The sequence below is a fragment of the Plectropomus leopardus genome, chromosome 10, assembly GCF_026936395.1.
Source record: "Plectropomus leopardus strain MGB_pleo_1.0 chromosome 10, ASM2693639v1, whole genome shotgun sequence".
In the NCBI taxonomy this organism is placed as follows: Eukaryota; Metazoa; Chordata; class Actinopteri; order Perciformes; family Serranidae; genus Plectropomus; species Plectropomus leopardus.
Window position 1 is genome coordinate 26,070,377 of NC_142185.1, and position 26,905 is coordinate 26,097,281.

Below are 26,905 nucleotides of genomic sequence, written 5' to 3' on the forward strand. Positions count from 1 at the left end.
CGAAAATTCTGACAACTTCCTTACAAGCAACTGCCAGCTCGGAGATTTTCAACATCTCGCGTCTCGGAGGAATGCTACAACGGTGATTCACTTTCCGCACCAGTTCGACAAAAAAAGAAAACGATTAAATTACACCTGTAAATGCAATTTCATCCTGTAAGACAAGGCAATTTTCCCGGACTAATCTTGCATGTGAATGTATGTGTGTCACACAGAAACACAGAGGCTGCAATTTTCTACTTTACACTCCTGCGGTCTTTTCATCTCTGTTTTGTATGTGCACATGTTGGAGCGGTTTATTTCTCATCTCTTACACATTTGCCCATTGGACATTGGCAAGATTTTGCAAGAACGAATGCAAAGTGACAGCTGAGAGAATGACTCCATTACGGCTGGTGTAGTCTGCTCTCTCTGTGTTATGACAACGCTGATGGCAGCATGTGAACAGAGAGAGAGAGAAACCTAAAATGAATAAAGTTAGAGGTGAGATCTATTCAAGCTGTTTCCCCTCATGTGAGAAATAATCAACATTGTCCAGTCATCCATCCAGTCTGTGTTTTCTTCTGATGGGCCTCATAGTCACAGCAGCAGCTGATAAGGCCAGAAACCTGCAACATGTCGTAACTTAACAATTACACCGGTTGAATGCCTGAAAACTTGTTTTAATCTTGAGTATATCTCTTTAATTCCTGACTAAATAAGCAACACCACAACGTCATTCTGAGGTTCAAAAATGGCTATATCCTGAATCCTAAATTCCACTTATGGAAGTACGTCACATTGCCATTTTCATAACCTGACACACCAGATGATTTGTGCACAAAACCATCTGAGAGGCTGTGATTGGAAAGTGTTTGGGGAAAAGGGCGAGCACTGTCAAAATAACTGGATGAACCATCTGTCGATCACTTTCTATTACGGCTAACTTCAGCCAATGAGATTAAACAAAGCCAGCCCAGAAAAAAACGAAAATATCTTTTTCACTGAGAAAAACCTTGAGAAACGTTCTTTGCTGTTCTTTTAATGAAGAAATACCCTCCAGTTCTGATTAAACTGATGCTTTTGCAGCATCTTCCCTCAGCTCTTTGGAGCTGTCATTACATGATGACACACACACGTAAATCACTGCCAGTAGCTCGTCACAGGATGTCGTTTGGTCTGCATTACTGGCAGTTGGGATTAAAGCCTATTTCTTAAACAAGTATTTCACTGATATACAAAGGCTCCTTACATAAAACTGGCCGCCTATGCAGTAGGAAAACACAAATACTTTTTGAAATTGGTGCACACAACCGGTAAAAAAAAGCAGAAAAGGGCTGTGGTATTTGCTTTTGCTCAGTAGGTAGAAAACCTAAAACTACCAGAATGCAAGACGCCATATCAGACCAATAAACGCCCCCCCGTACAGTCAAACAGTAAGCTTAAAAATGTTTCTAAGAACATTTTAGGAGATAAATAACCTGTGTAGTAACATAATCTTGATTTATATTTGATCAGCTCTCCTTATTTTACTGTTCTATCAGATTTCGGTGTCTGAGTTTGACAGCGGGGGGGAGGGGTAAGTCTCGTCATCGAAGTCTATACTGTTTGTGTCCGCGGTGGCGGCATAGGTAGCGGGCAATACAGAAATGCAGTAAAGCTACGCAACAACCCAAGAGCCAGCAATGTATTTTACGTCATTCAGTGTAGTATCCCTTAACAGACTAATAAGATAGATTCTCCTGTGATCATGTGATATTACAAGAATCAATTTCCCAAAAGAGCTTAAAAATTTCAAACCACTGAAAAGAACTGAGACTAAAACACAAATACGGACATCTTTCATGAGAAATAACCAAACCCAAAAAGTGTATTTATGTAAGACCTCATTGCTAATAGTAAGAAGCTAAACAGACTAGAGACTCTATCAGTAGGTCAGAAAATCACTCAAACCAGCATGTTTGGATCAACAAGTCCTCCAAATAAAACATTAAAATGCGCTGATGGTCCACGCCATCTAGAATGACATATAAAATACGTTTTCCAATCTGACGCCACTATGGTTAAGGCTGGGTTGGGCACAAAAATATCTTGGTTAGCAGATGCCCTCGTCATCATGGGTACAATAACAGCTACTTAGCTGTGATAGGGAACTATCGTGGTAATGCTATATCAATAAGGAGCATTATTAGAATTATTATAGAAACCAACACTGACTGTCGGAAACAGGCAACCAATCAGCCATCTTTTGGCCCTTTAGTAACATCACAATATTTCCTCCTTTGTTCCAGGCGGACAAGAATCAAAGTCGCCACGGCCACAAGGGGGCCTCCTCACTTGAACTAGACATCTCATTTTTGGCCTTTTGCTGAAACACCTGATGCTCTCGTATTTCTCCTGAGGACAGTCTCGTTTGGATGCAATAATTTATGATTAAATTAGCATGAAATAAAATGCAGCCTCAGGCGTTATAGAAGGAAAATACCTCAGAGCATGTAAATACTCAATCAATTTACATTAACGCAGTCCAACCTCGATTACAGGTTCTCCTCAAACATATGAGCTCGTGCCTCTAATCTCTCTGTTCTGCTTGCAGAAAGAGGGATTCAAAGCAAGTGGAGCAAATACAAGCTCAGTATGTCCGGCTGTACAGCAAATGAAAACAAGCTTGAGCACCTCCTTTCAATTTACTTTTTTCACCTTTCTTTCACCTCTATCTGCTTCCCTCTCTTTCTCTTCTCCTGGTCCATCCTCTTCCCTCACTGATTTAGACACGGAGGCCGTTTGGCATGAAAGTTCGGTATAAGTGTCCACACATGAAGTTTCAGCTGGTGAGTTAAGTAAAAATCAACACCACTTAAGTCTTAATACTGTACCTGCTGACAAGATAGTCCTTCAAATGACTGAATTAAAAGCCCCAAGCTCTTTAAAGAGACTTTGACATGCCGACTTTGTTTACCACAGCTGTTGAAGCACAGTTAAAAGGGAGAAGTTTTTTTGCTCCTGGTAGAAACTTTGGGCAGAGACAGAGGTATGAAAGAAGGAAAAAGAAACATAAAAGAAAAAAGAGCAGTGGAGTGGGACCTCTGCTATGTGCTGAGAGAGCGATAGTGTCAGGGAGGTTATCGGAGAGGAGATATAAGTGGAGGCAAGTTCAAGTTTCCATTGTCAAGTATCCTGTGGTCTTCTGCATCAAAGTCTTTACCTGTTGACTCTACAAAACATGATATTGTGCTGTCACTCTGATTTAACTGTATTTTCTGTAGCCATACTTTTGTCTATGGTTGTGATAAAAAGCAGCCAACAGAGCTGATAATTCAGGTTAGCTCGCACGCTATCACTTATTATTCTTCTGTATGTGTTTATTTGTAGGGGACATGGTAAATTAACAACACTGACATTTTGCTACATCGCTGCTCAACAGCTAATTTGCACCCATAGTCCAAATACAACTAAGACTGAAAAATAGATAAAAAGCATAAAAAATAATAGAGTTGCATTTAAAATAATTGGAGGGCATCTATCACAGCACTTAGTCCTCACAATCTTAACAAACATTACAGTTAGACAGATATAAAAAGTTTAAAACGTTAAAAAAAAATAGGGATCAAACACTAGAAAGGAGCTGAAGTCAAATCTATACAAATATTAGATCTTTCATAAGTATATATTGGAATAGGTTTAAACCCAATCTAAGTGTCAGAAAACATGTTTTGTTTTTTGCAGATCACAGATGCGTTGCATTTGAGCATTATTTTGTAGTGAATAAATTGGCCCTTTACATTTCTCGGCAAGGCTGTGGGGAAGGTGTCTGATAGGGAAAAGACCATTTTTCAGATTAAAACACCCAAAACACCAAAGTGACGCTAAAAAACAACACCCAAGTTCAGTACCACAAACACTGCAGAGGGTTTCCAAATAACAACTGATGCTGGTTTTGAACAGTGGTCTGCAGCTTGGCAGGTGTCTTGACTAGGTGACCCGCCATCCACCATCATCTCCACTCCACCCCCACCCCCACCCAATTTCCATTTACAAAACAAATGATGAACAGTCTGAGATGTTCTAGGAAATTAAATACAATTTCAACAATATGCTTCAGTTTTTCCACATTCACTCTGTCTATTACTCACTGTCATAACATGCACAGGGATGGATTACTGAACAAGTCTACCGGGCACAGACTCAGGAACCAATAGTGTCAGGGCCCCCGGCCTTTGCCTGCAAAACGCAGCGAGATAAACAAAACGACCATAAAGAGATACAAAGCAACTGCCAAGAGACAAAAAATAACTACAAAAAGGCGCAGAACAACCAAAAAGACATAGAATTATCTTGAAACCCCCACAAAATTACACCAAAAAGCCAGAAAAAAAGCTATAGAGAGACAAAAAATGACTGCAAAGCAACAAAAAAGAACCACAAAAGACACAAAATTACCTAAAAAAAATTACCCAAAATGCACAAAATGACTACAAGGAGATGCAAAAAAAAACTACAGAAGGGGCAAAATGACTAAAATGAGACACAAAGAGAGCAAAGACACACAAAAGGAGCAAGAAAGACACAAAAGTACCTGAAAAACACCAAGACAATTACCCTGAAGTATCACAAACAACAACAGACACTAAATAAATACAAAAGGGGCCAAACAAACACAACTGACCTCACAGAGACACATTACCTCTAAAAAACACAAATTTATCCCAAAGAGTCACAATACGACTATAAAGAGACACAAAAAACTGACAAAAAGGGCCAAACAACAAAAAAATAGCCAAAAAATGTTTAAAATGAGACACAAAACAACACAAAATGACTATAAAAAAGAGGTAAAAACATCAAAAGCTGAGGGGTGGTGGGGCCTTTTCATGTCTGTGCCCAGGGGAACATTGTCTCATTATTCTCCTGTGAAGAAACGCTGGCATCACCACAACAAACCAACGTGAAATCTGCTTTCACAATTGCCTCAATATTTGATGCGCAAGGTCATCCAGTGGGCTGAATTGGAACCTTTTTGGGGCCAGTTCTGCCTGCATGTTTGTCAACCCTGATTTAGAAGGACAGTTTTCCAAAAATGACATCCTGGAAACATATTTCAGACACTAGACAGTTGTTTTCCAAGAGCTGAAATTTCATATTGTTGTGTTTCTAACCCTCTCAACCCTCACTGCAACAACCTTCCCATTTCAAACACTGTTTACACGTATAGTATTGACAGTAGAAGAAAATCTAAATTATATTACAGCTCTTAAACTCTGTATCGCCGCAGCACTCTGCTATCATTTAGACCTATAAGCACCAAAGCCTTAAGAATTCAAGCTGGAGGGTCTTCAAGCCAGCATCTGAATGCTGTCGTCCTAATTTGTGAGATGGAAACCAGATTTATTGCACACGTTTGGTTATTTTGAAGGGCAGTTAATCAAGCGGCATTCTCTCCGTGCTGTTTATTGTTCCTTTATTGTCAATCAATGTGACAAGGAGGAGATGGTCTTTTAAAACATGACCCTCCTCCTAATATCAATTCCAATAGTTCAGTGATGAAAACAATGTGCATGTGAGTGTGTGTGTGTGTATGCACGCCGGTGGGTGGATTAATGAATTAGCTCTCAACCGCAACCTATCCTCAACCTTTTCTGCAACAGGGACACAAATCACTGACCTGTCCTTTCTGCAGTGATCTGAGGGGCTTCATTAGATGACAGACAGCCTAAGAGCTTGTTCCCAGACGCCGCTCTGTATTCTACATCCATGTGTTGTTATTGTGTGATTGTATGCATCTGTGCATAATTGAACACTTTGAACCCTTGAGCCAATATGCCTCGAATGAATCCTCAGCACCCACATCAAAATGATTATTTCTAAACAAACCGTGTTTAATCGACTGCGTGCCTCCGCGGCACTCTCCATCTGGAGGATGCTGTGTGACAGCTTCCCTTAAATTACAAATATCAATCTGCCACAGTGGGAGCTCAGCTGCCAGTGGCCTCATGGGGGTCCACGTCAAAGCAACCAGCCTTCAAAACAAAGCCATCAAAACACAACGCCAGCTAGATGCTTCGCTCTTAGATGGCTACGTTCATCACCTGATCACAAAATTAAATGAAAGGACCAAATCTCTGAATGGCAAGGGACTGCAGCTCAAGATAAAGAAAGAAAATATCAGCTAAACTGAGTTGGATCCAGTAAGAAAACTGAAGTGAAGTTGGCCCAGTGTTTGGCTCCACCCCCCTCTCCCTTCATGGCAGGGACAGACAGACGCCAGCACCAAGGGCTCCCAATCTGCTGTGTGATCCGCGGTACTCTCCCTAAGCGTGCTTCCCCTCCTCATCACCGGCTGTCTGCCCGCGGCAACACCACCACTTACACACCATCCACCCGCTTATTGATACACTTCACCACAGGATCGGCTTCGAGTGCTCCTTGGGAAAGCAATGGGTCTGCGGGGTGGCTTAATTCAATCAACGTTGAGGGAATACACACACATCATTCATCACCAACACAGAATTAGGACGACTCTACCGGCTCCTTCTTACGAGGTGACCATTAACACACAAACAAATTACCTTGCTGTGTTCCCATTGGGTGGCTCGGTGAACCTTATCGTGCACTTTTATCATGTAAAGACATTTAAAGACACTGGATGCAGAGATACTGAGCAAAAGTAATCACAGAATAGCAATGCAGTCAATTATTAGACGCACACTAGACATCATGGCTCTCCCGGGGTTAATTCAATTTCCACTTGGGCTGTGTATCGGTGCCCCGACTGTGTTTACAGCAGGCATGATGTGGGCCCTGTGCATTGCAACAGGCACAATCGGGTGTTTAACCCCGTGAAATCCAAACTGCAGCAGGAGAATGCCACTAAAGGCACAATTATCAGTATTTCAAATTTCAAGTCTCAGTGGCACATTTATAAAATGCATGGGTATTATACGTGGGCCTCATCATGAGACGCAAACACTATGGCTGAGAGAGAGAGAGAATCCCTGAATTCAACATCTGCAACACCAAGAAAAGCTTGATGTGCTGCCTTTTTTAAATATATTTCAGCATGCTTTGTACATTTTACAGACAACAAGAAAATAAACAGTTTTGTGTGATTGGATTTGCATCCATTACAAGCACAAAAGACTGAGCAGAGATATTCTTTCAGATAAATGTTGCATAATTAAGCAGCACGGGCACACAAAGCTGGCCCTATAGTTATTACAGTCCTGCTTGTCATAACGTTGCTGTACTTTTGTACTTTTGTGTTACGTTTCATTTCCACAAAACCTGTTCTCACATGGTCAAGCCAAGCACCACTTCATGATGATCAGCTGATGCATTATAACAACAGTCATTACACATGATGATGCCATTTAAAGCAAATGCTGTAATGCAAGGCCAAAACTGTAAAAAAAAAAGCATGTACGACATACGATGTGTCATTATGCCAAGAACAATGCTGCACTGGGACTCGATGCAGCAATTAAAATGGTTAGCATGTAATATGTATGAAGCATATGGGCATAATTTACACGATGGTGAAATGAAAGCCATTATCAGACAAATATCACGATACAGATGACCTAAATTCTCAAACTCCTCACAAGGTTTGAGAAAAATACACGGCACTGGATAAAAGGCACAAAATAACATCATACCAACAGTAATTGGACTTAATGGGCCAACTGAAATAAGATATGTATGAGGCATATAAGCATTGATGAAACACTTACCGGTCTCATGAAAACCAAGACAAAATTCCCTTCTTAGCTTTACCGTTTCAAATTTTAATAATTATTTAAAATGTGTTTGATTACAGAGATTTGAAAAACTTTCAAGCACGGACCAAAGTTGGCAACAGTCCCCCAGACACATGACCACACAGTGCTCCATGTTATTGTTGTCTTCGTATGTCAAATTGGCTGCTGAAATGTTGCTTTAGCTTATCTGTCTTTTTGCAATAATGGGGGATAGCACAAGGTCAGCAATAGTACGCACCCCTGGAGCAGTTTGGGGCTTTGGTGCCTTGCTCAAGTGCCCCGCAGGTGAAGTGGCACTACACCAGCTGCCAGTCAACACTACATATTTAATTGATACAGACTTGAACCAACAACCTTTCCGTTTACAAGACAAGTCTCTTAGACAGAGCTATTGTCACCCCTATGATTTGATATGTTTTTCATATGTTTACATCCTGAAATTGTCTATTATTTCAATGTTTATGCAAATAAAAAGTGCATGGTGCTGCCAACTGTTTGTGATTTCCAATAAAACACTTGGTGAAATGATTTCTGCATGTGTATGACTACTTTTTGAACCTTTTCAACACATTTTACACATAACCATTTGAATTTTGGTCACTACAATCGTGACATGAAATTTCCATATCACTTGATATCTAATAAGCATAATATACATGGGGGGTAAAATAATGCTATTATTAGGCAGATATGATGACACTGTTGACCTGACTTGTCATACTCTTCACAGGGTTTGGGAAAAACACAGAATAAAAGACACAATATGTCATTATACCAAGTGCCGTGCAACATTGGGACTTAATAAGGTCAATTAACATAAGGTATGTATGAAGCATATAAGCAATATGAATGAAACCGTTACCGGTTTCACAGTAAACTAACCCTGCAGTTAGTATTACTGTTTCAAATTTTAATAATCATTGAACCGTTTTTTAAAGTAAAAATTGGCATCAGCATGGCACATTCTAATAATACAGCCATAATACAGATAACTGTGATAATTTGGTCACGATTTCATACTCTTTCATCTCTAATAAGCATAATGAACATAGTCATACAATACATACCATTATTTGACAAATATGGCAACACAGTTGAGGTGAATGCTCAACTCCTCACAGGATATAAGACACAATGTGTCATTATAGCAGAGCAGTGCAATTATGGTACATAATGGGTCAACTGAAATAAGATATGTATGAATCCTATAGGTATATTGGACGTGGTCGCACAATCAATGCCATTATCAGACAAATCGGATAACACCGTTTACCTGAATTTCTTAACTGCTCTCTGAATGTTTTCTAAATGCTGAGAGCTCATTGCAGATATTCAGTGCTTCCCAATGAAAATGCCTTAATCTCATGAGTTTACAAGCTCAGAATGGCATACAGGCGTGTATTTCTGGGGCTGCTCAAATATTTAAAATATAAAGTGAGGCCACAGAGAGTTACTGCAGCCAACGAAATTTCAACTTACAAAATGAGCCCAGACTTGAACAAAGGAGCTGTCTGTTTCAGCACCACGGACAGTTCCTGTCATCTTCCCTGTGACGAGGCGCTGCTGGCAGCAGCGAAGGCCTGCCAGTTTTATCTGCTGCACTTTGTAACATCAGACACAAGTGATTTCAGGAATTCATTAATGCAAGGCCCTCGTGCTCACAAAAATTACACCGAAAATCCAGAGTGACACACAGACATATTCTTTCAGGACTTCGTATTGTTTTAAGAGGATAAATTGGGGATGTGGCCCACCTCAAACTGGCATCTGGCACGTAGTCTCTGCCAGCACAAGCAGATATAGGTCACCTGACAACAGCCTTCTCTGAATAACGGGGAACATGACCGAGCATGGTGTCTTCTCAAAACACAGCCAGTGAAACAGCAATGATTTGCGTTTCAAGAAACCCAAATATCCTCTCATATGCGTGTGAAGGGAGAGCGAGCCTACCTTGGCACAAGCATGCGCTCACTGACAGCACATGCTCAAGATGAGCCCAACAGACCACAAACAATATCTCCTCAAAAAGACTTGTAGCAGCGTTGAGCAAACACCACATAAAAATAACAATAAATAAGGCTGACACTTCCGGAGGGTTCGCCACTAAGGTTTAAAGTGGTCCGCATTTCTGATCCAGGCGCACTTCCAGAAATAGGATCATCATCAATCATCACTCAGACTCCTGCGTCACGCGTCGGTATTCGCGCGGTTCCACCCAAGGGAGCGCGCTGTTTGTCCTCATGGGGAAACTCGTACAGTAGGTCGAAACGGCAAGAAACCCAAACGCGTGCTGATGAAGCATCGACCTGTCACCCAAGATACAGTTAAACTGGCTTAATAGGACGGATTTGTCGGGGATATATATATATATATATATATATATATATATATATATATATATATATATATATATATATATCTTTTTTGTTGTTTTTTACAAAATGACAGCGTGTGCGCGAGTTTTGGCATCTCGTGTGCCTCGAATTTGGACTCTGCAACTATAGTGACGCACTCTCTCACACACAATCAAACTCAATCACTGGGAGTGTGTGAGGAGTGTGTGCGCGCACGTGACACACACAGGCAGAGAGAGAGAGAGAGAGAGAGAGAGAGAGAGAGAGAGAGAGAGAGAGAGCATGTTAAGTTGTTTTGTGGCGCAACCATTAAAAACTTAAGGTCTTTTCTATTGTGAAATCGCTGCCTCAGTACAACCAACAGACTATATCCTCCGTATAAAGAGCGGATTGTGCATATAATAAGGCTTACTGGTAGACTGCCTTCAGGGAAAGCTACCGCTTCGCTTACACCTTTATCTAAATCCTCTCCTTAGTGAGCTCCAGTGAGCCCGGCGGGCCGGTGTGTGAGACTGCACTGCAGAGGGCTCCTCTGGCATCTCCATGATTGAGCTTATGAGCAAACACACTCGCGAGCCAAATATATATATAAATGTATAGATATATATATATATATAAATAGGGTCCAAAAAAGAGAGGCGCTAAGATTCCCTCACACTGCGACACATACCATTAGTTTAATTATTTATCTATTGCTTTCCTGATTGTTGGAGTATATATTGATCTATATTTATTGATGCAACAGTGGCAGATGCTCAACTTCTCTTCCTTTACGCATTTGACTGCCTAAAAAAAACATCACATCTCCACCACTGTGTGCTTTTTCCCTCTAGAATAACTGCTGCAACTGTTTAACAGAAAGCACAGAGTCACGGGCGGTCAATTCATTGCCGCAATAATCGAAGAACCAATTAAATGGAGGTCTGCGAACTTTATAAAATGCCGAGAGAAAAAAAATGTCATGTCGGCAAGCCAAGAGGAAAACTGGCCTACCTTCAACTCGATTCCAAAATGGTACGACGCCGTTTGTCAGTCAGTGGGGAAGGCTTTGGACATCACAACTCCAGGTCAATAGAGAAAACACGTTTCCATAAAATGGGTGCAAGCCAGTGACAGTCTGTGTTTCAGCGAGGTCACCCATTCAGCCAATCGTCCGGTTTAAATCCAAACAGAATAATGGAGATCTTGTCTCTGTCCTTTGGGGAAGAAGTGCGCCAAGCGCTCTCCTACGCAGACGTGACTTTGCGCGCTTGAAATAAAGCGGATGATGGGTAGAAATGAGAGAGAGAGAGAGAAAAATACTACAACCAATAAAAAAAATATCAAAAGGAGTGGGGGCGAATCTACCAAATGATCACCCCCACCTCCCCAAAAACCTGACAGCTGACTTTTACGCAAATCGTGCACAATTGCTAATCCTCTCCTGGGTGCTTCACCATCCCAGACGCACTGGTTGGTGCGATCCCCACTCAGCAGCGCCGCGGTGGAGATGGGAAAAAGAAATGTATGGATATAATGGCCAGATCCGATGGGGGGTTTCCTGCTCAGCTCCGCTCTGTAGTTGCAATGCACACGGCGAGAAGGATCTCTCCCCGGTCCTAGTGCACCACACACCGTTCCCTGCTGGCTCTAACACGCGCCGCGGTTGCACCTGCACTCCGTCATCTTCATCGATTTAAACAGTGAAATGGATGAGGGGGAAATAAATTCCAACAGACACCTATAACTCAACTCAAAGCTCCAACGCTGAGCAGAACGGAGTGTGCAAAAAGGGTCCTCACTTGTTGGAGGAGGGAGAGGGGGAGAGAGAAGCGGAGAGAGAGAGAGAGAAAGAGCTATAGAGGGAGTCAGAGGGAACAGACTCCCCAATAATCCCGCATACAGCTGCGGTCCCAGCATCAAATGATTGGAGATATTGAAATAAAGTCTGAGTTCAAAGCTCTATTCGTGTTTAACGTGTGCGCAAATTAAGTGATTTAGAGCAAGACAGGATGGGGTCCTATTAAACGCAATCATCCTGTAACAATGATCGTGTTTGTAGTTTACATAAATCAGAAACGCAGCGGTGATTGACATCATGTGAAATATGGAAATTAAGTAGACTGAATCTTTGAATCATGCCGTTCATAATGTGATCAAAGCACCCTGGCAAAAGGTTGTTCGTGGCGTTTATCTAAGTGTCCTGGATCCTTCTAACATCATGAAATGTGACCACTTTTGCACTAAACTTCCCATGCAGGGTCATAAAAACACACAGGAAAAATAACTTTAATATCAAGCAATTGTACTGTAGTGGTGCCAATACAATCATGCCAGAAGTAAACCGCATGACTTAAAGTAAATCAGAGAGCCTAATGTTTATCAAGGATAAACTGAATTTATTAGGGCCACTTAGTTGCTGCCCGCTGTCCCAACCTGCAGCGCCTGCTGCTGATTTCTTAAAGAGAGGGCAAATAAATATCATCCAAGGTGATGAGAACTATCACTATTCATGTGCGGAAGAGCACTTTTAATTCTGTCAATGAGGTAGCTGTTCAAAACTTGAAGTGATTTATCAGTGTATTTTTCTAAAGTGGTGTATCCAATTTGGTTACCAGAGAATAAGACTCATTTGTTTGAGTGTTATGAAGAATGTTAGTTAAATGTAGATGGCCTTTAGCTGTAAAATGTCAACCTAACAAACCAAGATGAGACTCAAAATGACCATAAAGAGATATAAGAAGACCACAAAAGTTGGAAATGAAGTGCAGAGAGACACAAACTATCGACAGAAACTAAAAAAAAAAGGAACTACAAAGAGACATAGAACAACCAAAAAGACACAAAATGACCTCAAAATGACCAAATGACTAGAAAGCCACACAAAACCACAGTGAGCCACAAAATGACCACAAAGCAATGCAGAGGAACTACCAAGAGACACAATATATCTGTAGAAAAGGGCAAAAAACAACCACTCAAAAACAAACAAAAAAAAGACAAAATTACCTCAATAAAACTAAAAATTAGCCAAAAGAGACCAAATTAACTACACAAGTACACAAAACAACCAGGACACAAAAAGAACACAAAGATTCAGAGGAACTGGAAAAAGACATAAAATATTTTCAGAAATGGGAAAAAAAAACAACCACATATTGAAACACAATGACCACAAGGATACACAAAATGACTACATAGCAACACAAAACAACCAATAAGACACAAAATTACCTAAAAGTAACCATAATGACTACAATAATACACCACAAGGAGAAAAATAATGACAATGAACAAAACAAGACCACAAAGAGATGAAAAGGAATGGCAAAGAAACACAAAATATCTGCAGAAACTATCAAGACCAACCACACAGGGACACAAAATGACCACAAAACAACACAAAACGACAACAACGAGACACAAAATGACTACAGAACGACCACCAAAAGACACAAAATTACCTCAATAAAACACAAAATCATCCTAAAGAGACACAAATCAATAGATAAAGCAACTAAGTGACAACAAGAAGATACACAATGACTACAGAGCAACACAAAAAAGCCATAACGTGTCACAAAATAACTACAAAGCAAAAAAAGTGACCACAAAATTACCTCAATAAAACACAAAATCACCTTAGGGAGACACAAACAACTACATAAATACACAACAAATACACATAAATGCACTACAACAGGACCAAAAATGGCTACAAAGCAACAAAAAACAACAATAAGGAGTCACAAGATGACTACAAAGTGACAAAAACAACCACTGTAGCAAACAAAATTACCTCAGAGACACAAAATTGACCAAATGACCAGAAAAGACACAAAATAACCCTTAAAGACCCCCCCAAAAAAACACAAACCTAAGAGATCCAAACAACTAAAAAGACTCAAAACAACCACAAGGAGACAAAAAACAACCACAAAGAGACACAAAACCACAAAAATGATACATAATGACTACAGAGAAACAAAACCACCACAAAGTCTGTGTCCTGCTCCAAATGCTCCATTGTACAGTGTCTTTGAGTGTGTGAAAAGTGCTTTATAAATACAATGTATCATTATTATTATTATTACTATTATATGAAAGAAAGGTGGTGGGTCCCTTTGCATATAAGTGTCTAATAATCCGCCCATGAGTATGCGTGTTTCTATGGTGGAGATGAACAGCTACTATGAAAAAGTGTGTTACATACATGCCCTTAGCCCTTGGTATTACGTAACAGCTGACGTCAGACGAAGGCCACTTGGAAAGCCGAGGGAAAGGTATGTTAATACACACACACATAGGTAATCAGCTGCATGACTTTCTGATATAATAATTTTTGCGTGTGATCTGTATCATGATTATCACAACTATTGTTTTTAATAGGTTTATGATATTTTGCCAAACAGCATTTGTTTGTTGATTTTAGATAGCAGGGGGCAAAGACACACACCTGTCTACGTCGGCAGAGCTGAGGTGGAGCAGGCGAACAGCTATAGGTTCCTTGGAATTACCATCACTGAGAACCTGTCTTGGTCATCACACATCACCACCCACATTATAAAAGCACAGAAAAGGCTCTACTTGCCACTGAAACTTAGGAAAGCTAAATTCCAGAGCAAGATCCTGGTTAACTTCTACAGATGAGCAATAGAAAGCATCCTGACTGGAAACATCACAAACTGGCATGGTTCTTGCACGGCCCAGGACAGGAAGGCTCTGTAATCTGGCAAACACCAGCTCATTTAATAAAAAACCTGCATACTCTGTGTACAGATCTGACAAAATACAATGACCTTACTGCTCAGATGGTGAATTCACAGGAGATATTTCCATTGGCAGCATTTATGTTTAAAAATACTTATTTGACTCAGTTTTTTTTTTTTGTTGATTTGCTTCTTTGTTTGATATTCTGTCTGTTAATTCATTACTAACTTTTGATTATAATGTCCTTTAATTTAAATGTACTATTAATTAGCCCAAATGTTGTAGAGTAAGTGAAAATTAAATATCTTACATTAAACTGTAGTTTCTGCCTGATACACAGGGATTTTCTTCCTCATATGTGACTAAGTTGAAATGACTGTTACAATGTGTTTATAGCCAAAAGACATCAGAGTCTCCTCCTCCCCCTGACTATACTATTATTGATGATACAGATTAAAAAGTTATATAACTGATCATAAAGAGAAAAATCTTTTTAATGAATAAAGACCTACAAACACAACAAATAACTAGAATTAGACATCAGACAAGGTCCCTTTGACCACCAAAATGTAATTAGCTCGTTGCTGCGTCCAAGTGGACATTTGTGCTAAATTTGATGAATTTCTCTGACGGCGTTTTCCTAAGATTACATAAAAATTGCATGCCACGATGTAATGTGTATCAGTCTGATCAGCTGCAGCATCCAGTCAGTTACAGATTTGCAATAAAGGGGCATGTTGGATTGATAAAAGACTTCCACAAAGGCTGTTCTTAGGTATCCTCCCTCCTCACAAGAATAAGAGCCTTGGAGTGACCTCAATGATGGTCCACTACAATGATTTCCGGGTCAAGGGATGAATGAGGAATGATCAAACAAGAGAATTGGCATGTTCCTATTGACAGGGAAACAGATTCAAACAACTCCTGTACCGGGGCTAAGTCTGCAAGCTGCTGTTAAAAAAAAAACACAGCAACATGTCCTCATAAAAAGGTCCAAATGACATCCTGTGTAAAAGCACACACAACAGTTGGTATGATATCCTATGAATTAGCCCTTCATGTATGACATTACATCCTTAACCTAAAGTTAGATAATTAAAATTAAGTTTGGGAGGTTAGGTTTAGGCAAGTGAAGTTACTATGGTTAGGTTTAGGCAAAGAAACACGGTGGAATAACTCAAAGTTCACTGAAGGTTCACATGGTTCCAAACACACATCTCCACGGGAAAGTCGTTTTTTTTGGGGCGCATAAACCATCCCAAACCTGCCAACTAACAAAACTGATTCACTGTTAACTACCATCATGTGATCGCAGCCTTTTTAAAAATATGTGGGATATGTACGAATTTGGGTGCATAACCGTTTATACAAAAATGTATTAACAGTTTGCGATAAGAGCCTGGACAGACACAGAACCGCTGTTCAATCCAGCTGAGCTAAGAAGGAGAGTGTCTGATTTCTCTTCAAAGAGCCTTTTTTTCCCTTTTAATAGTATAAATCTATTAACAAAACATTTAAAAACATGTTGACATTCTTGTTGACTTTAAAGGCCCTGCACACCCATGGTAATCCCACACAGGTGATTTAAATATTTTGGCTGATGAGACCTGCTCTCAGAGCTGTGTGGGAGTGTACAGACAGCTGCAACACCTTTATTATTCTTTTCAGTACACTGAGTCCACTGACGTCACATCATTCCCAGCACCACTCTTCCACTTTCTACCTGAGCAAAGGTCTAATCATCAGCCAAATAAAATAGAACACCTGTGTGGGTGTCAAGCCGAAATAAACAATAGTGAATGATTCAGTTCTTGTATTCATCTCCTACTGTCACTCAGTATGAACCATCAGTGGTGATCATCAGCAGATGTATCCTACTTATGTAATTGCTGTCTGGGAAAAACATTGCTCACACACACAAACAGGAAATGGTGAATACTTGAGTGATCTGATATTTGCACTGAACACTGAACGCTGAACGCTGTGTCCCCGTCAGGTGTGTACCTTCTGTTTCAAGCTGGTTTGACATCTTGTTGGATAAAACATTCTCTACAGTATTAGAAAATTTGGGTAGTTGCACAAAGATCGAGACCCAATTCATCACAAACTAAGCTGAGTATATTGGTAAAATATTTATCATAGAGGGTAAAAAGTACATTTTAAAACCTCTATTTTTTGTCCATACTTGAAATTCACCTCCAACATTGAGCTTTTAAAGACTCAACTATTGAAGCCCTACTTATTGAATTTTGCAAAGACTTTCAAACAGTAAATTATTTATATCCTCTTGATAAGCCGTGAGTACACCGGCGTTTTTTCACTCCTTGATATGGATGTCAGTTTTAAGTTAATTTAGCCTTTGATAGCTCGACATTTATTTACCAGTTAATATTGATGAAAAATATGCAAAATGAGGTGGAATACAAGAGGCCTATCCTTAAAGTCCAGCGCTCCACTGAATCAAGAGCTTTAGCACCACATTTGGAAGCACAATCTGTTAAAAGGTGGGGGTATTTTTACATTTTGTGATGTAAATGTCTTGCCATTTCTATTATTTTCTTTTGGCTTAGCCGACCGGGAGATAGCTATCAGTGCTGCTCATTTGGTGATTACCACTGCTTGATACCCATGGTATTTCCATGGTGTTGCTCTGTAAATGTGGTCACAACCCTCTTGTCTCCCCCCATGTAGCCCCGGTGAATAGGCAGCTCAATTTTGAGTCCCAAAATCCCTGCAGCATTGGTAACTAGGCTCACACCACTAACTGTGCTGATGCTGTACAGTGCTAACTATTCCAACAAAGCTAACAACGCTAAAGGGGTTTTGTGACTCAAAATGAAGCCACTTATTTACTGGGGCGACCTGAGAATAGACCAAAGGCTAAGGCCAAGGTTTCCACGGCAACACAGTCGGGCCACAACTGACCGATTGCTGCACAAATACAAGTCTATAGAACTCTCAGCTATCTTTTCTTGCCTTTTTTAAGGGTAGAAAACTATAGTAAAGTATGAAAACTGTCCACAGCATGTTCTGTGGATTATCTAGGGGGAGACAATGATTGTGGAAAGTGGACATCTCTCTGCTGGATTTTAAACAATGCCGTGAGCACCGCAAACAACATCCCATTCACCTTTTCCAGCTTTCCAACAGCTATGGGCAGATGTACTTTTTTGTCTACATAAACAAAATTTCAGAGTGTGAGCCCCAATCATGTCAGAGGAAACCAGTGGTGGAGAAAGTAAGTAAAAGTTGTACTACCTAAAAAAAACCCCAACAAAAATGTTATGAGAAAAATCCATCATCATGTGTATGCATTTTAGCATTCTACTGTTTTAGTAGGTTGAGCCAGACCTAGTTAGAACTATTTTAAATATTGCGGGATGGTTTAATCTCTAGCCTAAAAAAAATTAAATATATCAGCGTCATTTCTCAACTATGTTCCAATTTGGTCTTGAAACACATATTTATAGAAATATATTTATTCAATATTTTTGGTTTTAAAAAAAAAGTAATTTCCATTACCACATTTGTTTTTTTTTCATCACAATAAACAGATTGATGGAAATTATTGTTGTGGAAATGACATTTTGTCACATTTAAAATAAATCTTATTATGTTAGCTTGCTATTGTCTATTTTAAATGTTTTTCTTATTATTTGTGATTTATTATTACACGTTTAAAAGAAACTTTGAGATGTTTGAAATTGACAGCCAATTAACATATTCTTCATTTAATAAAGATCGACTTTGATTTCTTCAGTTCCCTCTATGGAGCTAACTGTCCTCCAGTCATGTGCTCTCTTATCACATGACTATTCCTGCAGCTGCCAAGTACACAAACTCTAAAAAATAAAATAAAAAAAATATTAAAAATCATTTTGTACACTGTAGTGTAAATGACAGTAACCCCAAGGGACAGGTGTTCTCTTTATGAAAAACGAAAAACAAAGACATGAAATACTAATACATCATACAAAACCTTAAACATTCTGTATTTACTGTATTACCAGTATTAGTATTATCAGTGTCAAAGTCATGATTATGCAGGGTTAAATGTCCAAATCTGACTCTGCAACAAAGGAAATATAGCAAACACCACACATAAAAGGTCACTTTATATAAAGTTAAAATAATTACTGAATATTTCCATATAAACTACAGTTGAGTAGAAGTATGAAGCAGCAGAAAAAGAAAAAGAAGTATTTAAGTAATGTATAAGCACCCTGAAATTGTATTGTTGCGTACTTGTGTAAATGTAGGTAGTTACTTTGCACCACTGGAGCTTTTGTTAAATGAATAGATCTAAAACATCTGATAAAAGTCGTAACTCATTCATCTAAAACATCTACTCCACCCACATGCCTCATTCAAGCCTTTAGATTTTGACTTTTGAGGATCTTTTAATGCTTTCTTATCTCTCTGATGGCATTTAGTTAAATATATTGTATTTCTTTGTTGTATTAATTATGATCTGTTAAAGCAGGAAAGCTGCTTAAAGCCACTTTAAATAGAGTCAAGCCAGGAAAAGTGTGATATTTTCTTAACATAAAACGCAAATGAAAGCTGACAGAGAATATCCATTTTGGATGTCAATCACTTAAGAACACATCAGTCCTTTTCAAATGGCAGTCATCTGAATTATAGGGATTATCAGCAGGTTTGCACATCATCCTTCATGAATAAATTACCCTCAGACAACAGTAATGATGTATCAAAAAAAAAAGTTAAAAAAAGATGTTTTCATGAGCCAACACCTCAAAGACACACAGGACGATAGCACTCCAGACACACCTGTGTGTTTGTGTGTCAATATGAGGACACTTCTCCTTTTCAAATCCCATCAGGAGCCACGAAAAGAAGAGGGCTGACTTGTGTAACCGCACTTGCCCAGGGCTCAGGAAACTCGTCACAGACGTATATCTGCCTCCACAGTTTTACCTTTCAGAGTATGAGTAGGTACCTGACCATTATCCGTCATGCAGAAAATATAGAGTCTGACTGATATGACATAAATCCTCCTCTTCAGTCTCTTTAAAAAAAAAATCTCACTCACTCACTCACTCACTCACTCACTCACTCACTCACTCACTCACTCACTCACTCACTCACTCACTCACTCACTCTCTCTCTCTCTCTCTCTCTCTCTCTCTCGCTCGCTCGCTCGCTCACTCACTCACTCACTCACTCACTCGCTCACTCACTCGCTGCTGCCTGCTGAATATTCAGTAGATAAATGGTGCATGAGTGATGCATCACCATCACGTCTTACTTACTCCCACACTTATTTTTTCCCTCTTGCTGCTGCATTGTCCAGTCTCCTTCTACTAAATGGCTCTCCACAGCAGCGCTCCTCTCAACACAGTAAAAGCTCTCAGTCATTTCAAAAAGAAAAAGGAGGGGGGGCAACTTTGCTTTAAAGAGCAATATCTTGAATTAGCATCATGTCCCACTTTCATGCAAGGATAGAAATAGAGTTTGCATTACAATGCAATCAGATAGAGAAACAATTAATTTCTTGGTCCAAATTGAAAATAAGAAAGAAATAATTTGAATTCCCATTGGGACCCACTCTGCTGTAGTAGTTTGTGAATCACAGACGAATTGATCCTAACATAAAAGTCATCATTCTGTTCTTTCTTCTTGAACATCTTTCATAGTTTTGAACTAATTGGATAAAAAGATTTTTTTTAACATTTGTGCCATTCAAAGCATTCAGATCCACTGGTGAATGAAAAGTGGATGAATGCATGCATGGGGGTGTTAATGTTGAAGCATTAAAGTTTATCTTTTACTCTAAGAACTCTTGTGCTGGGAATATACTGTACGATTTGAGCCCAATTCTTGACTAATTTTAGGGTTGGACCAAATTTAAGGAACCAAAACATGGACTGATCAGTTTTTGAAATCAGGCAATCTGTTTTGGAGTGGGGGTCTGTCTCTATGTTATTATTAACTGTAGCTCTGCTAACAAACAAACTAAGTTCAGTTTTTAGTATAGTTTAGTGTATTGTGGTCAAATCTCCAACTTATACAACTCAAGTACACGCAAGAAAAAATTGCAATAATAATTATACCAAGAATAATTAAATCACCTTTGAAGCTATTTTTGCTATTTTTAAAAGCTGTTAAGTTAGATGATAAAGAAACTTCTCTGAATGTGTCACATAAAACACTGAAAAGAAATGACAGACTGCTCTTCGAATGAAATACATAAGCTTATCTAAGTCATGTTTAAAAAAAATCTGTCTCTCAGTAACCAGGTAAAACAATGGATGATTAATACTTTTACTCGACAGCACTAAAATCTTTTTTGATGTCATTATTTATAGTTCCTACTTCTTTTGCAATGTCATTCTATATGTACATATGTCACTACTGCTTATAGTGCCTTTTTGTGTATATTATTTTCTAGTCTTTAAATTGCATACCTTGTTCTTTTTTTGTCTGATTGTTTTGGGATTTTTTTGTTTTTCTTTCTCTTGCTCATGTATTTAAATAAGTCTTTAAAACTATATGCCCTATTTTTTTGTTCTTTAGCTTTGTTGTATTTTAGGAAGCCTTGTGTAACACCTTGGCCAAGGGACTACAGATGAAAAATAGCCTCCTAGTTAATTTTGGTATTTTTATACCTTGTGTATTTATTAATTTGCCCTGTTCCTTTTTAAAGAAACTAAACCTAAACTCAGCTTGTTTCTCTAATAACTTTAAATCCAGATGTCTGATGGCTAAAATCCTTGATCCAGTTAAAAAAACATTTAAAACAACCAAATCTCTGGCAAGAAGATGCATTGTATTTCTGTCCAGACTTCCTACTGTTAACCATTGGTATAGAGAGATTTTTTAAAGTTTTGCCAATGGAGCGCTTGAGCTTAGTCTTAAAAGAGAATGAGAGTTTTCGATAAACTGTGGGTGCCCTTTCTAGACTACCATCCAGACCTAGAACGTAGGGGTCATTGTACTGAAGACTGGTGTCCCTCAAGTGCTCCTGTGAGCATCTAAAGCTCTCCCTCCATGTATGTCTTTCTCTGTAAGGTGTACGCCTAAATGCAATGCTGTTTTTCCCCCTTTTTATGTTTGTGTTTTTTTCCCTTCCCTTATGCTCTGTGATCTGTTTATATAGATTTTTGCTGTCATGTGTTTTCTGTATTTCACTCTGTCGTTTAAAATTAAATATAACATCGTGTTACAAAAAGCTGACACTGATTAGAATTTGGCAGTCAAATGTTAAAAAAAAAAATCTAAGAGCAACAAAGTAGTCAGCCCTAAATATTTTGGCTATCCAGGCGATGGCCAACTCTTATGGAAAACCTTGCACATAGTCATCCATTCATTGTTTCCATTAGCACTAATCCTGGTACAGGGTTGTGGAAAGGCTTCTGTCTATCCCAACTGACACTGGACAAGAAGCGGGTACGACCAAGACAGGTCACCAGATTATCACAGGGCTGACACAAAAGAAAAGACAACCATTCATGGTCACATTCACGCCTATGGGCAAATTAGTGTCACCCATCAACACTGCATGTCTTAGGACTGTGGGAGGAAGCCAGAGGACCTGCAGAAAACCCAAGCTGACGTGGGGAGAAGCGCACTCAGAAGGGCCCCAGCCGTCTAGCAGATTTGAACTTGGAATCCTCATGCTGTGAGGAAATAGTGCTAACATTGTCATCCATTGTTTACATTTTAAAATATCTTGACATTAACAGCTTTAAATGTTCACCGGGAAGCCAGTGAGGATGATGTCCTAGTGATTCCTGCTGGTTATTCTGGGCACATGCACAGAGGAAGGTGGGATCTAAACATCGTAGCATTAACCTCATTGTTTCTTGTCCTCCTGGTGAAGCTTCTCCGTGGAGAGGCAACAAGGATTAAAATACAAAGGAAGTGGTAAATCTGAATAGGTGGAAAACAATGCAAATAAAAATCAAATGATGATTTTGCATGCATGACAAGACTTAATATATAAAGAAAGCCAGGCCTTCAGTTTCATGCTAATTATTGTCAAATAAGATGAAGCTAATAATTTTGCATATCAGCACAACAAAATTATTCTCTCTGTCATAGATCAGTTTCTTTTTCCTTTCTGTCTGGCATTTGTCTCCCCTATAATCTCCTTTACTGTTACACACACACACACACACACACACACACACACACACACACACACACACACACACACACACACACACACACACAGAGGCACACAGACAAGCAGATGTTTCACAGAGTGTGCTGACTGATACATGCCCATTGCCTAATTGCAGGTTTATAAAATCTGCAGGTTGCGGGTGCCAAGCAGTTTCCAAACGGATGCCAAGTGGTTGCCGTGACAGCAGGTCATGACCTTCCAGTAATTGTAGAGATGATGCCATTTCCCCTGCTCATCTGGTATGCACATCTGTGCCAGTGCGGAACCACTGACAGCCAGAGCACACAATTGAAATAAAACCAATACATCAGAATGAGAGTCACTTTATTGTTATCAGTCCCTCAGGGGTTTACCTTCCAAAATGTTAATTCATTTTTCATAATTGCCTGATATGCCTGATTTGCTCCGCAAATAATTGATACGTATACTGCCAACGCAGACATCTGCAAGCATGCAAGACGGTTCTGGGAAATTTGGAGACATTTTCTTGTTCTTGATTATTTTATTGTTTTGGCTCCTTGATGTTGTGATCACCCCCCTCAGCAGCCAGCATACATCTTTCCTGATCAGAGAGGCGTCTTCCACCTTCTAGCTAGACTGTCCAGTACAGCTGTGTGACGCTGCAGTGTGAAATGACCCTAGCTTACACTGCCTGTTAGGCGAGATTATCGGTCCTTTATGCCACCTCGCCATTAAAAATAAAAGGTACGATTGCAGAATGAGGAGACGGAGTTGTCTTGCCTCTTAGCCAGCACAGGAGGTAGTAACAGTGTTAAAATGGTTTCTGTTTTAACAGGACAGGCAGTAGTAGGGATCACAGGAAAGGACAGGTGTAACATTTTGACAACGGATTAAGATCCAGAAACACTAAACCGACTTTAGAGAACTACAAAAGCCCCCTGCTGTGAAGCCATATCTTGTCCAAAAAGTTACACATAAACACACCAAACCAACAGCCAGCAAGTACGTACGCTCTGCACCTGCGTGAAAGGAAGTACCCCTCCATACCAGCAGACGGCAGCTGTCTGTATTCATCATTCACAAAGGAAACCGGAAGACCGTCTTGACGCTACTTAGCCAGTTTGCACATCAACAACACAATCCAATGATGAAAGAACAAAGTGGCAGCGAACAACAACACAAACCATCAGGAAACATTTCTGTAAAGCGCTCAATGACTCAAGAAAAACAATCTTACCACATGTAACATTTTTTTTCGACCTTACTCCCTCTTGACTTTAGCCGTTTGTGAACATTTCTCGCTCTTCATGTGTGCAAAACTGAACAACCAATCAGAGTGATTTGATTAACTGATGGGCTCCACCAAACAAGGGTAGATGAAGGCCAGCAGTTGGGGCCTTAATGTGTGCAGCCCACTGCAGGAAATTCAAAAAAGTAGCTACCAGCAGTTAGCAGCTCAACTCAAAGAACTCAAAGAGGAGGAAAAGCAGCCGTAAGGGTCCACAAATTGAGGAAACACTAAGAACCAGGAGGTCCTCACCCTCTGAGCAGAGGATGACATCAGCTGCCATAAACAGAGATAATAATGATTGTTGTTGCCATGTTATGTCATTGTTGTTTAGAGAGTGCTGCAGACGTGTATTTTATGTCACACTACAGGCCAATGCTGTTGTGTTCAACATCACGCCTGTCACCCCTCTTTTGCTTCTATGATGCCAACATTCTGTCTAAAATCACACACTGGAGTGGAATGATGCCGCTGTTTTTTGGTTTTATGTAAAAATGCAAAGTCATTGCAAAGAAGGTACCTCGTAGCAGACCTATTGCATGATCTCTAGGGCTTTAAATGTGAAACTTCACACAATCAGCTGGTCCATTACAGAGAAGTAGGACACACAGGGGTGGAAGATTCAGAACGACTGTCTGGTTTTCACAAAAAAGAACCACCTACTGCTGGATGTTCAAAATCTAAAAACACTCATCATGTAACTGTGGTGAGATTTAGTTATAGCACAAAAAGTCTTGGGAGGAAAGTCAGCCTACACGTTTGATATTTTAATGTAACATTTTTTTTTAATGTTCAGCCAATCAATACATGAATTCTGCTTAAGGGATCTGCTATATTTGAACATAAAGTTACATTTATCCCTGTCATTCACTCACCTCCCTGTTTTGTCTCTGAAATTGTTGTTTTTGCAACAGGATTGTGCAGGAATAATCACTGTATTAGTCCGAGCTTCTTCACTGCCTTGTTATTTTACTTTGTGCTAAGAGTTTGTGAGCAGCTGGAGTAATATTCATGGCATTGTACAGCTTAGCTTCTTTCCGCATGCTGAGTACTGCTAAATATTTCAACAGGGAACTAGATTTTCTCCCTCTGCAGCTCACCAACAAACCATCTCCAACGCACAGAAATTATCATAAGAACTCAAAAAAAACCCAGTGAAAGCAGAATTTCCTCAAACAGAGAAGGAAGAGAGAAGGAAAGAGCTCGGTGAGCAGCACTCTGAAAACTCTGCTATGAAGATGCATTTGTGAGCACCTGCGGTGAAATGCTGAAACACTACTGAGGAAGTTAAATTTACGTACATCAGATGTAGGTGCATGGCTAAAAGAAAATGGCATTGATTAAGAGGCCTGCACAACAACACATCTATGTTTTGAAATTAAAGAATAAAGAGGTTACCAATAAGCACCATAAGTGTGGTGACAGGTGCTATTAAACCATATATCCTGCCCCTGGTGCTAAACATCTCAAAGCAAATAACAGATAAAGTTCCATTTCAGTACAATGCTAGAATGATTTTTTTGGACAACACTGGATTTGCTAATATCACAAAGTCTGCCACAATACCATATCAATTTGATTACACTCAATAGCCAGCAATCGATATGAGATGATATCAGTAAATATCCTCTTTGTCTCTGCCTGGCGCTAGGCTGCTAACACTTTAAAAGTTTGGGAGGATGTGCGCTTGGATGGAAATGATGACACAGAAGGCCGATGGGAAGTTCTAAATAAAGGTGCATCTTAAAGTCATGTGTCAATGTCTTTACTTTGCATCTATGACATTGTATAGTTTACCATTGAATCAATGTCAATCCCGAACAGTGTATTGTTATATGCATACTACGTTTACCAGCTAGTCTCTAACTAGCTGCTGTACCTGCTTAGCTCTTTGGCGTATGATTTGTTTTTGGGGCTTTATTTGAGAAAACAGCTGCACTTCATACACATGCTCAAGACTACGGAAAACTATCCACAAGCAGCTACACTGTAATAGCAAAATGTGCAAAAAATATTTTATCTTATCTGCTTGGTTCAGATATTTTTTGTGTAACCATATCTAAACATTTTAACTCTGACAAAGACCCAATTGGTTTTGATATGTTGTCTATCTAAATAAATTTCAGGTATGGAGTGAGTGTGCAGGCGTTTCTCTTTTTCATTGACACTGGAACACTTGTCAACATCATTAGCCAGTCTCATTAAGGTTTCCCATCTAACCTGAATTATACATCAAGCAGCCAATCAAGAGCGTGCCTCCAGAGCTGTCATGGGAGAATTCCTGATGATTCCCAGTAGAAGCTTTTCCTTTTAATCAGACGGCTGGAGCAGGATCAGCGTTTTCCATCTAAAGGAATACAGGGAAAGGTAGAATGAGAGAGAGGAAGACAGAAGGACACAAGGGAGAGAAGAGAAAGAGAGAGGCAGGGTGAAGAAGTCCCACAGGTGCAGAAATGTAAAGCTTCACACATACTCTATCCATGTGCTACTTGTGGGACTAAGTGGGGTTAATAAAAGGTTGACTTTGGAGTATGTATTCCTGCCCCCAAATGTTAAAGAAAAATGCAAATTAAACACATCGTTTAACACCAAAAAGAAAACAGTTTAATCAAAGAGAGATTCCGTCTCACTGGACAGTTCACTCGAAAACCAAAAACTCCTATTTTTCTTCTTACATGTAGTGCTATTTATATATCCAGATTGTTTTGGTGTGAGTTGCTGAGAGTTGAGA

At 39.6% G+C, this 26,905-nt stretch overlaps 1 protein-coding gene across 5 annotated transcripts in view; it reads right to left on the reverse strand.

The window, feature by feature from the left end:
* il1rapl1a (interleukin 1 receptor accessory protein-like 1a) overlaps window positions 1-26,512 on the reverse strand; it is a 255,917-nt gene extending 229,405 nt beyond the window's left edge. For 4 of the 5 annotated variants that reach the window (XM_088083416.1, XM_088083414.1, XM_088083415.1 and 1 more), the window contains exon 1: window positions 26,395-26,512. In XM_088083416.1, coding sequence (XP_087939542.1) covers window positions 26,395-26,407 — 13 coding nt within the window. In that variant the 5' untranslated portion in view covers window positions 26,408-26,512. Of the gene's footprint in view, window positions 1-11,080; window positions 11,836-26,394 lie in introns of those variants that run through there. The other variant, XM_042494889.2, reaches the window with a different exon arrangement.
* Between the last annotated feature and the right edge of the window lie 393 nt (window positions 26,513-26,905).